Here is an 11346-nt window from a genome sequence, read left to right as displayed (position 1 = left end):
GGTGTGGCAGGTGCAGGATGTGGGAGGGGGCGGGGAGAATCACCTGGAGGGCTTATGAATCCACAAAATGCTGCCCCCCGCCCCCGCCAGGCCCACCTGCAGAGTTCTAATTCCCCAGGTCTGGGATGGGGCCCAAGAACTCCCATTTCTAACAAGTTCCCAGGGAGGCTGCCGCTCCAGGGACCTCCACCTTGAGAGCGCTGTTGGAGAGCGTGGTGGTGAAGAGCACAGACCATGGAGTCCGTGAGCGCTCTGTGCCTCAGCTCTCTTATCTGCAGAATAGGCACGAGCAGAGAGCGCCTGCTGCCTGTGGGTTTTCAGGGCGACCTGAGGCGGTCCGAGGAGAGCACAGCCACGGTGCCCGTGCCACAGAAAACATTCCCTAAATAGCAGCCGCTCTTCCTCTGGGCAAACATCCTGGTTCTGCGGGAGCCGGGCTTCAACAAGCGTGGCTGCGGGGCCGGAAGGGCCGCGGCACCTGGCAACCTGCCCGAAGCGCAGATTCTCTCGGGCCGCAGCCCAGACCTGGACAGACCGGGAGCCCGCCACCGATTCTGACACCCTCTGAAAGGTCTGAGAACCTATACTGGGGCTTTTGTTAAGAACAGATCAGAAAGTTGGGGGATGGGGGTGGCCAGAGACGGGCCTCTGAGAGTGAGAAGGTCCTGCTGAGCCAGCCCTGCCTGTGACCACCGGAGAGCTTCCTCCCAGCAGGGCCTTGGCTGAGACACGGGCCAGGGCCACACAGACACCTGAGGCCAAGATCCGGCCAGACCTGAGCTCCCCAGTGGGAAAGTGGGCTGTGTCCCTGTCTCTGTCTCCTGGTTGAGGATTTCTCTGCCTTCCATGACTGAATAAAGTTACTGAATAAGGGAACTAGAAAAAGAGGCATTTCTAGAACTGGGTGTGGAGGGTGGTGGAGGCGGTGCAGGAAGGCGGGCTGAGAGGCCGTGGATGGCCTCTGCTCCTGTCGGAGAGCCTGGCTCAGCACAGGGGCCGAAGGGTCAACACAGGGCAAGGAAAGCACCATTGCCGCTGACACCCGGGACAGCCCGCTGGCACGGCAGCCACAGGGTCAGGAAGGTGGCTTGGAGGAGGCGGAGCGGGCAGGGATCTGGGAGCCTCCGGCTCACTGCAGCTGGGCCCTGGACACGTCCCTTGTCTGTCCCCAGGGGAAGGCACCTCTCTCCCGGCCCTCAGAGGCACTGCAAGCACCTTCCCGTCCTCCGGCCCCCCGCAGGAGGCGTTAGTAAACGTGGTGGGGAGGGAGAGGACATGACTTTAAAACTTTCCGCAGGGTGGTGCTGGGAGAGCCTGGCGTGGGTCCACGCTCCCCCTCCACGGCCTCCGTGGCTTCACCAGGCCTCGAACTCCAGTTCAACCCCCTTCTGAGGCTGGCAGCTGGTGTGCAAGTGTGTGTAGGTGCGGAGATCCTCAAATCGTGTCTCATCTCCCCACTTCCCGGCTGCGGCGGAGACCCAGCCCTGCCCCCTCCCCCGGCCCCCGTGGCACTCACCATCTTCTCCGTCTTGCTGAGGTTGACGTCCTTCTTGTTCCTGCGGCGCGCCTTGGCGTCCTCGATGTCCATGAGGCGGATGAGGGGCATGGTGCTCCCGCCCAGCAGCAGGATGGTGAAGAGCACGATGATGATGGTGGTGGTGCCGATAAGCTGCCGCTTCTCCATGGGCTCCAGGTCCAGGTGCAGGCTCAGGGCGTAGGGGATGGCCCCCCGCAGGCCTGGGGGCAGGGAAGGGGGTGACAGGAGCCGCATCACTGACCGGGCACTCTGGGGATCTGGGCACGTTCTAACACATCCTACTGCGGAGGGCGAGCTCTCCTTCTCTGCAGAGAAGCGGGGTGTGACTTCATCCCATTTCCACATCCCGAGGTGGCCAAGCAGGTCAAATGGGGTGATCTGTCCAGGCCACGAAGCACCAGGAGCGTGTGTGAGGATTCGTCCAGCCCAACGCGCATGTTTTAGAAACATGACAGCTAGTGCAGACTGAGCCGTCCCTGCACGTGCGCCAGGCCCCGTGCTAAGGGCTCCGCGTGCACGATCTCACTGCGATGGCACAGGGGGGCTGCTAAAGCAGGTCCTACCGTTCTCCACCACATACAGACGAGGAAGCGAGACTGAGGGAATGGCGTGTCCTCCCGGGGCCACACAGCCTTCCAGGCAACAGCAAAGAAGGCCATTTATCCAACGGCCCCTTGTTTCTGAAGACGCTGCTCTCACGCAGCTCCTGGCCGCACGGACATGCTCGGGACTGCTCTGCTGCAGGCCAGAGGCTGCTGGGAGCTGCATCGTGGCCTCTTCCTTACTTCCTGTTGTGCTAACCTGTGAGGCGGCTGGCTGGGCCGAGGGGCTGCACTGAGCTGGGAAACCTCACTTTCTGGGGAACGTCCTGGCTTGCCTGGTGCCGCACAGAGGGGAACAGGTGGTCCTGTCCTGCCCTGCCCTTGGGGAGGTTCCAGGGAGAGGAGACCCCAGACAAGGGCCTGTGGCATGGTGAGTGCCCGAAGAAGGGGTGAACGGGGCAGGGCACCCAGACATGGAGGCCGGAGCATTCACAGAATGATGGGGGTCTGACCATAGCAGCAGTGCAGACCCAAGACGGGGACACAGAAAGGGCATGGAATTAAGAGAGACACAGGGAGTGGAAGCAACAGGCCACAGGGATGAGTGGGAGGTGGGGTGGCTGGGGAAGGGAAGGACACGGACGATGGTGGGGTGTCCTAGGAGGCTGGGCTGCACGGTGGCCCAGGCACGGGGTCTGGAGTCCGGCTCCTGGGGTCACTCCCCGGTGCCCTGCTTTCTCCCAGGCCTCTCAGGCCGAAGCGACAAATTCGACTCCACCTTTCCACCTGTTACACGGGACTAAAACCAGGGCCTGCCAGGTCGGTGGCCTGAGGACGAAATGCCGGGCACGGGACAGATGTACACACAGCAAACGCTGAGTCAGCCACACCTCTGCTGTCACACACATTACTGCTTCCTGCGGAAGGGGGACGCCGGCAAAAAAGGGGTTGGGCAGGAAGGTAAATTCAGTCCTGGACAATGAGATCTCCACGGCATCGAAGGAGGATTTAGACACGGGAGTCAAGAGCTAAGAGCAAACAGCTTTGGGAGTGTGGGAACTTGACGGACGTTGGGGCCACAGGGACGGGTGAGCTTGTGAGAACACAAGAGCAGAAAAGCAGGTCTGGGGCTGAGTCCTGAGGACGCCAGTGTTTGAGGGGCTGGTAAAGGAGGAGGGGGAACCTGAGGAGACCCCAAAGGGAAAGGAGGGCAACCAGGAGCATGGCCTGGAGGCCCAGGGAAGAAGGTCTCCAGGTAGAAAGCAGGTCAATGGGCCAGAGGAGGGCTGCCTCGTGCCCACCAGGTCTTGGCTGCAAATGGTTGCTTGGTGACCTGGGCAAGGCCAAGTTCAGGCCCATGAACAGGAGGTGAGGAAGTGGAGAAAACAGGGGAGGACAGCCCACTTAAGGAGGTCTGGCTGCAAGGGGAGACGGGAAGCACCGAGAGGGGGTGTGCAGAAGGGATTTTGGTTGAAGTTGCTGGTTTTTTGCTGGGAAAGAGAAGACTCTTCAAGAGTTTCAATGATGATGTCTTAGGAGAGACAGAGGTTGAGGATCCCGGAAAGAGAGGGTGAAAATCTGTGGGGAGAGGGCTCAGGATGGCCTGGGAGAACAGCTAGGGCCAAGAGACCTCGCTGTTTAAAACAGCGCCCCCATCCCCCACAGAGGTCTCTTCTCTTGCCTGCCTCTTCCAAACAGCTCACACAACCATGTAAAGGATCCAATACACCTCTTTTGGGATGTTGAGATTTTTAAGACCTTGGATCAACTACTTTACAAAAATTTTTTTTCCTTGTTGGCAAAAAAGACTGAGAAAAAAGTTTCTCTCGCTAAACATACATACATACCTCACATACATACATATGTATATATTTTAAACAAGGCCTTTGAAAGAGGAGAGAAATCTGCGAGAAATGTGCAGATATGCTGTTGGATAGAAAACAGCTTATAAAGCATGTTGCTATACCCCGACCCACACGGAATATTTTAATTATAATATTTAAATAAGAAAGTACAAAGAACTGGATGTATTGCTCAAAAATAAATTTACAGATGCCTAAGGATCCAGTTCGTTAGGAGCCAAAGATGAACTCATTCCCATCCTCAAAAAAGTAGAGGAATTTGCACAGAAACTGAAAATGTTCCAATCAGCTCTCAGAACTCTGCCTGAATGAAAAAAAATATCCAAACCTAGCTAGCCTGTAGTGAGAAAAAGTGTAAACGTGAACCTTTTTTCTTCGGAGGCCCTCACCACCTGCAAGCAGGTGAGGGCTGCCCCCTGCGCGTCCTGCCCCCTGCGCGTCCTGCCCGGAGGAGCGCAAACAGGACAGTAAGTCCCATCGTCACACGAACCCAGCAAGTCCTCTGCCCTTCAGCCGGGGCTTGCTCGCACGGAAAACAGACGCGCGGTGCCATTCGTCTCGCGGCACGGAGCTTGTGAGGAGCACTGAGAGGGCTCGCCCGCGGCCTGGTAAATGGGGGCTGGTATGATTTTCGCCTCACGAGGCGCGCCCGGTTTCAAGGGGCTCCAGCAGACAGCCACGTGTGCTCTCTCCACCGTGTGCGCCTTCGTACGAGCTCTTTTCCTTCCTCTGTTCATTCGACACTAGACTTACCGCTAAACCACATGATGAACATCATCTTCGGTGTGATTTTATGATCACGGAAGAAATTCAAGAGGTAGGAAAGAGGGAAAATGTTCACCGCTCGGCCAAACAGCACAAGCACCTGTGAATAGCAACAAACAAAGCTTTAGACAGAAACCGCCAGTCCTTCAAGCCGAAGCTTGTTGAAGCTAGCGCAGACATGCGACGCGCCCACAATAAATGCAGCCGTCCCCTTGGCCATGAAAGTCATGAATGGCAGCGCTAGGCAGAGACCCGGCTGGGCCGTGTTGCTGGAGACATGAGTCTGGGAGAGGATCGCACTCTGTACGTTACGTTTCCGTAGCCAGGAAGAGAGGACTAACAAGGTCTCAAAGCCAGCTTTAAGCTATGACAGTAGAGCAAAACCAAACGCCAAGAGGCCATGCGGAAGTATCTAGAGATTAATTTAAGGGCAATGTCACTCCTCCAAAGGGGCTCCACCGTGGGACAGGCCTGCGCTAATCATTCCCAATGGGCTAGCTCTGGAGGGACAGGCAAGGTGTTTCTGCCTCTCCCGTGAGCGCCCCCCAGGCCCCCAGGGAAAGGAGGGATGACTGAGAAGGGCCTACACATAATGCTGCTTGTAAATGCTGCTCCCCAAGCAAAAGGAATGTGTAGGTAGGTTCTAGAAGGAGGTCACGTGCACCCTGCCTGGCCAACTGCTTGCCAAGGTTTTTGGTTCCTAACCATCCCCAAAGTTGGTCTTAATAAAATATAGCTTTAGGTAAGGTTTAAATCTTATCTAATTGGATACCTAGAACTACTTATTAACTTACTCTTTTTTCACCTTGGTTCTCACCATAATTCACTTGATAATACGTACACAATACACACATGTACGTTTGGCAGGCTCTAAGTTTATTCCTTTAAGAGGCATGAATTGAATGGGCTTTGGACTGTTTGCCTCGGATGGTCAAGTTAACAATGGCTCCCAATCATCTAACATTTATATGTCGCACAAGATGCCAAGCGTTTTATATGCATTGTATCTTGTTAAATTGAGATCCCTGCAATGCTCTTATTACTAGTATTCCTGTCTCCATTTTAGGGGCAAGTCAGTGGAGACAGAGAGAGGTGAAGGGGCTGGTCCAAGCTGACCTAGGCAGGAAGTGGTGGAGCCACGTCCCAAACCCGGTTCAGCCCCAAAGCCTGTGCCCTTGACCCCTGAGCGAGTCTGAGGTGACCCATCTGAACAGCACGGCCGTCTCGGGAAAGGCAGGGCTGCCCTGCCTGTGTGCTCGGGGGAGACCGAGCTCCCACGCCAGAGCACCTTCTCATTTTCCTTTTGCTCCCAGCCTACAGAGGAAGGAGCCACCTCCTTCTTTCACCCACTGAAATCCAATCTTTGATTCCCGTACTTGTGTTTCAGGTTTGACCAAATGTGGCCTCTTTGACCCAGTGAGCACACTAAAGACTATTATGCTTTCTGTAAACAACGTTTGCTATTCTCTTTGTCCCGAAACCTGAGTCTGGAGGACAGATAACAGTGACAAAAGCAACGAGCTCTTGCCGACTGAGAGGTGTAAGCAGCCATACTACAAGGAGAAACACCGCTCCCCTTAGGGCTCTTAGCTTCTCTGTGCGCCTCAGTTTCCCCACATGCCAAACAGGCAGACCTCACTGGTTTGCACAGGGTAGGTGACAGAGCTAAAAAAAAAAAAAAAGAGGTCTGCCTCTCAATAGCTGGGTTCTGTTCAGTGGCATTGGTAATAAAAGTGAAGTGAAGATGAATTATGATAATTGAGCAACAGTAAGGCGTGCTTCTCACGTGTCTTAAATTAACGTGCATCAAAAAGGACAACAAAGGTCAAATTAGGGACTAGAGTATGAATCAGCGGGCAGGCTCACGGGAGACCAGCTCACCCTGGGGACAAGGGAGCTGGGAGCACCAGGGTAAATGCCCACATGTTAGAAGCCATTCATGTCACTTCCAGCTGACGCCTGAGGAAGCTGCCCCAGTTTAAATGCTAAATGTTTATCCCCCCCAACTCCATTCCCCTAAAAGACTTGATTCTACTGTGAATGATCAAATTTTTCTTTTCCTGTTTTAAATTAATTAAGTTAAATTAATATTTTAATTTGTCTCCTCTTGCTGCCCCGAGTCCAATGGTGAGTTTCCCAAACCTTCTGAACGGTAAGAATCACCTGGGATGATTGCTCTGGGTGAACCTCTGGGGAGGTGAGGTCTGGTCATCTCTACTTTAAACAAGTGTCCAAGGTCACGCTCAAAAATGGACACATGTGAAGAAGATCACAGTGAGAAGTAAGTATGTGCATTATAAATTATTCAGAAAAAGTAGAAAAGGAAATGAAATCATCCCCAATTCTACAACCACCATGAACACTGTGCTATATTTTTTTACATGTTTTTTTCTATGCATGATTTTTTACGTGGTTATGATCAATTACGCATTCAATTCTGAAAGCTGCTTTTACCACCTAACATAGAAACACAGAAACTTGTACTTTTTAGAGAAGACCATAACCTTAAGGCCGTTTAAAATGTGAAAAGAAGCAAAAATTCTTTTCCAAGGATATTCATTCACTTAATTCCATCCCTTCTCCCTTTATCATACGTTTGTGATTTTTTAACAAAAGAAACTTTAAACAGAAGAGAGTCTATGTAGCTGTTGACCCTGAGCAGGTAGCAGTTACGTAAATGAACCCAGAACGTGTGGTTATTGATCTGCAAATAAGTAATTAAATAAAAAACAAGGAAAATACTTACTATGCACCAGATGACAAAGGAAATTTCAAACTTGTGAGGGAAACTAAAAATGGACAGGCCAAGAAATGCAAACACACATGTTTCTGAAACAAACCAAAGAATGGATTATTCAGCCCCAGCTATTTTCTTCTGACATGGTACCCGATCATTAAAGCAAACATTTCACAGTGAGTCAGAATCCACTATAACATTTTGTTAATTTTCTGAAAAATCCTGCACCCGATGCCTTGGTGGAAACTGTGCTTCGATTTGCTCGTTCTCCTCTGTCACACGAGCCACACGTGCTTGCTTATTCAGAATCTCCTCATTTAATGAGCCAGCTGTCAAATACTCATGCAAATAAACACTCTCCCACCCGGGGAAGATGATAAATATATGAATCTGTCCATTTGTCGAGCACTGTCATTAGCAAGGATCCCAACTGCAGCGAAGTGGCAAAAATTCAGAGCGCGCGACGGCAGATACCACATAACCAGTGTGGAAAGGGCTCTCGGTTATCTTCCTTGCCAGGGCGGCCAAAGCTGAGTGAGTGACTTCACGCATTTAATGCTGCCACAGGTTTGGAAGATGGCTCGTACCCGCAGGGTCTGCAGGAAGAGGGCCATTTCCAACTCTCGGCTTCGCTCCGCAAGTCAGAAAGCAGGTACTTGCGTATCCAAGAAAAAGCACCACATGAATTTCCAGCACTAGGCTCCTTGCTAACACTGTAATGTCCCCCAGAATAGGCTAATAATCAGGGAGACAAGGACTGTATTTTAAAATAGTTGAAAATCATAAAACATTTCAGCCATGTTCTTCTCTAAACATGTATCTTTTTAAAACAAGTCTGCAAGCTGGACAGTATGCACGCCCTTCTCCTCCTTGCATTTTTTTCTTATCTAATAAACATTTTTGTAAACTTCCCAAATCAGCTCATTTAAAACATCCTCAGATCTGTGTTATGCTTTTCCCTGGCGGCATAAATTCCATTATATTGGTATGTCATGGCTAATTTAACAAATCCTCTGTCAATGGACACCGAGGCAGTTTCGATTTCTGATATTACCAGTTACAACAAATATCCAGGCTCCAGTCCTGAGGGCAGCTCTGCTGGGTCAAAGAGCACACGGCTTTGAAACCCAGCCCGATGCTGCAATGACTCTCCCCAAACAACGGCATCGGGGCCCATGCCTGTCAACGGGACCTGCTTTCCGTACGCCCGTGTCGGAAGTGGGTATTAGCAAAACCGAAGACAGGCCAGTCTGATGGGGACAAAACAGTTGGGTGCTCTGCTTTATATTCCTTTAATTGTGACAGTCGGGCTCAGAGACCTTAGCTAGGACCTTGTGAGTGAGGTGTTGTGGAAAAAAGATCCCCTGGGCCAGGAAGAGACAGACCTGGATTCCAGACTCACTTCTCAGCCACGAGACTGTGGGCAAGTCATCCGACCTCTGGGCACCTGAGCCGCCTTGGCTACGGAAGGAAGCCTCCCGCATGGCCTGCCCCTGCCGCCTAGCACATGACAGAGCAGAACCAGTGCTGGGAAATGAGACAAGCCCCGCCACAGTGCCAGGGAGATGCTGGCGATGACAACCAGGGCAGGGCCACCCGGGAGGCCAGCGGCAAGGGACCCTGTGAGCGCGCGTCCTTAGCTGCCAGGTATAAACCAGGGAGGAGGCAGGGGGTACAGCAGGTGTGGGGGAGCAAGTGCTCACACGGAAACTGCCTAACAGAGTCTTGGTGGTGGACCCCGTCCAGCAATGACAGGGCCAGCGCACACGCGCCCGAGTTACGTCCTTTGAGCGGCTCTCGTGGGAAAGGGGCCAGTGTCCCCTTCTCAGAAACTCACAACGTGCGTCAGCTCAGGATGCTCGTGCAGCCCCCAAACTGAAAGTGTATATCTCCCAGGATTTTCCAGACTCTCGTTTGACTGTGGGGTTTGTCTCACCCAACCGTCACCAATGCCAGTGCCAGGGGACACGGTTTTGGAAATGTCACCGTACAACGTTATAAACGTATCAGTCTCCAATGTTCATAATGAGTAGTTCTCATTTTTGGTCTTAAAATTACAGGCATCAAATGTTCCAGAAAGTTATTAGGAGTTAGGTTTACCTTAGGGAATTTGCAAGCCAGAGTAATAAACAAAAGATAAGGGAGTACACGTCTGGCTCTGAGGAGCTGTGCTGCCTGTCCTGCCCAGGACAACAGGGTGTGGCTGACGGGGCGCGGGCAGGCCCGCGCGGGGCGCACAGGGGCAGAACTCACCGCACAGGAAGGCCACGGTCCGGAGGGTCTGCTGCATGAGGATCTGGGTGACCGGAGACAGGTTATGGTGCGTGTAGTGGGACATCACGATGCCTGAGAACAGGATGGCCATGATGCCTAGAGAGGGACAAAGAGGCAGAGCCCGCAGACATGAACAGAGCAGAAGAGCACCTGCTATGTGATACACAGATAATATCGCACGTTTTCTACGAGTCACTGGGCCCTACAGCGTTACATGTGTTCAGAAAAAGGAAAAGAAAAGGGGAAGGAAGTACTACCTGAGGCCTCCCAGAGGCTGCAGAGAAATGCTACAGGCCCCCTGTCTCTGGCAACTTCCTTACCGGCTGGGTGACCTTGGGCCAAGCTTCTTCCCCTCTCCAAGCCTCAGCTTTCTCATCTAGGCAGTGGGACTAACAGCACCCTCTCTGGACCTGTCAGGAGGGTAATGGGGATAGGCCATGTACAGTGCGCACCATAGGCCCCGGGCTGAGGAGGTGTGAGCTGTCACTGTCACCCACGGATGGAAGGGGTGCAGGTGAACCACTCTTGGGGCAGAAAGGAAGCGTAAGAATCTGGATGTGGAGAACGGGTGGATTTTTTTTTTTTTTAAGATTTTATTTATTTATTCGACAGACATAGAGACAGCCAGCGAGAGAGGGAACACAAGCAGGGGGAGTGGGAGAGGAAGAAGCAGGCTCATAGCGGAGGAGCCTGATGTGGGGCTCGATCCCATAACGTCGGGATCACGCCCTGAGCCGAAGGCAGACGTTTAACCGCTGTGCCTCCCAGGCGCCCCTATTTATTTTTTTGTACTTTTAACTTTTCCTTAATCACCACGAGTTACTCTTATAATATAAAAAGAGAGAGGAGTGACTACAAAAGGATGTCTTTTCCTGCAAGCTCTCCACGAGTCTACACCCCAGTCGCTCACTGGGGATTGATCTCTGCATGGCTCACTGCCCTCACCACTCCCAAAGCGCTTTGCATGGATGGGTTAGTTACCTCTCAGTGCTGCCCTGCCTTGGCGGCAGAGAAGGGGTCTCGTTTTCATGTAAGGAAGCTGGGATTTTTATAAACTCATTAAATAAGCTGCTAAAATGTATGGATCACGAGTGAAAATTTGTAGGCAAAACTGTAGCTCACTCTTGCCACTTCGGAGACAGGGATGCCCGGCTGACTCTCCATTTGGAAAAGGGTGAAAACCACTGAACTGCATCTGAGACGTTTCAAGGGCTCAGCTTGCAGTCTCAACGATACCCGCCCCCCAGACAGGCCCACCCCCTTATGCGGCCCACCAGGCATTACGGGCCTGAGGGAGAGCCACAGGGGGGCCAGGTCATCTCCTAGTAAGCCTCTTAGCAAAGGCAAATTCCTGTGCTCTTTCAGTCTTCCCCGCCAAGGAGGCTGGCCAGGAACATTCCAGCACTGCTTCCCGAGAGGCACACCTGACAGGATGGCACAGGGAAAGGAGAGGGCAGGCTTTCCGTGCTCCTCGAGGGTACTGAGAAGACTACAGCTCAAGAGGCGTTCCGAACCATTGCCCTGCTAGGTAAGAACGCACACACCGTGACCTTGGGCTATTCTCCCAGTATGCTCCTGTGGGGGCTGGGGGGGCCCCTCTGGACTGCTGACCCTTCCTGACACTGCCAC

The 11346-nt window shown here is 52.7% G+C and overlaps 1 protein-coding gene across 1 annotated transcript in view; it reads right to left on the bottom strand.

The window, feature by feature from the left end:
• The window catches only part of SLC9A8 (solute carrier family 9 member A8), a 71377-nt gene that overhangs the window by 7676 nt on the left and 52355 nt on the right, over positions 1-11346 (bottom strand). The window contains exons 11-14 of the mRNA XM_040637867.1: positions 9697-9813; positions 7453-7535; positions 4695-4806; positions 1517-1737 (exon numbers count right to left, since the gene is read on the bottom strand). Of these exons, the coding sequence (XP_040493801.1) occupies positions 1517-1737; positions 4695-4806; positions 7453-7535; positions 9697-9813 (533 nt within the window). The remainder of the gene's footprint in view (positions 1-1516; positions 1738-4694; positions 4807-7452; positions 7536-9696; positions 9814-11346) is intronic.

This window comes from Ursus maritimus, unplaced genomic scaffold (genome assembly GCF_017311325.1).
Source record: "Ursus maritimus isolate PB19 unplaced genomic scaffold, ASM1731132v1 scaffold_22, whole genome shotgun sequence".
Classification (NCBI taxonomy): Eukaryota; Metazoa; Chordata; class Mammalia; order Carnivora; family Ursidae; genus Ursus; species Ursus maritimus.
This window is presented reverse-complemented; position numbering and strand designations above follow the sequence as displayed.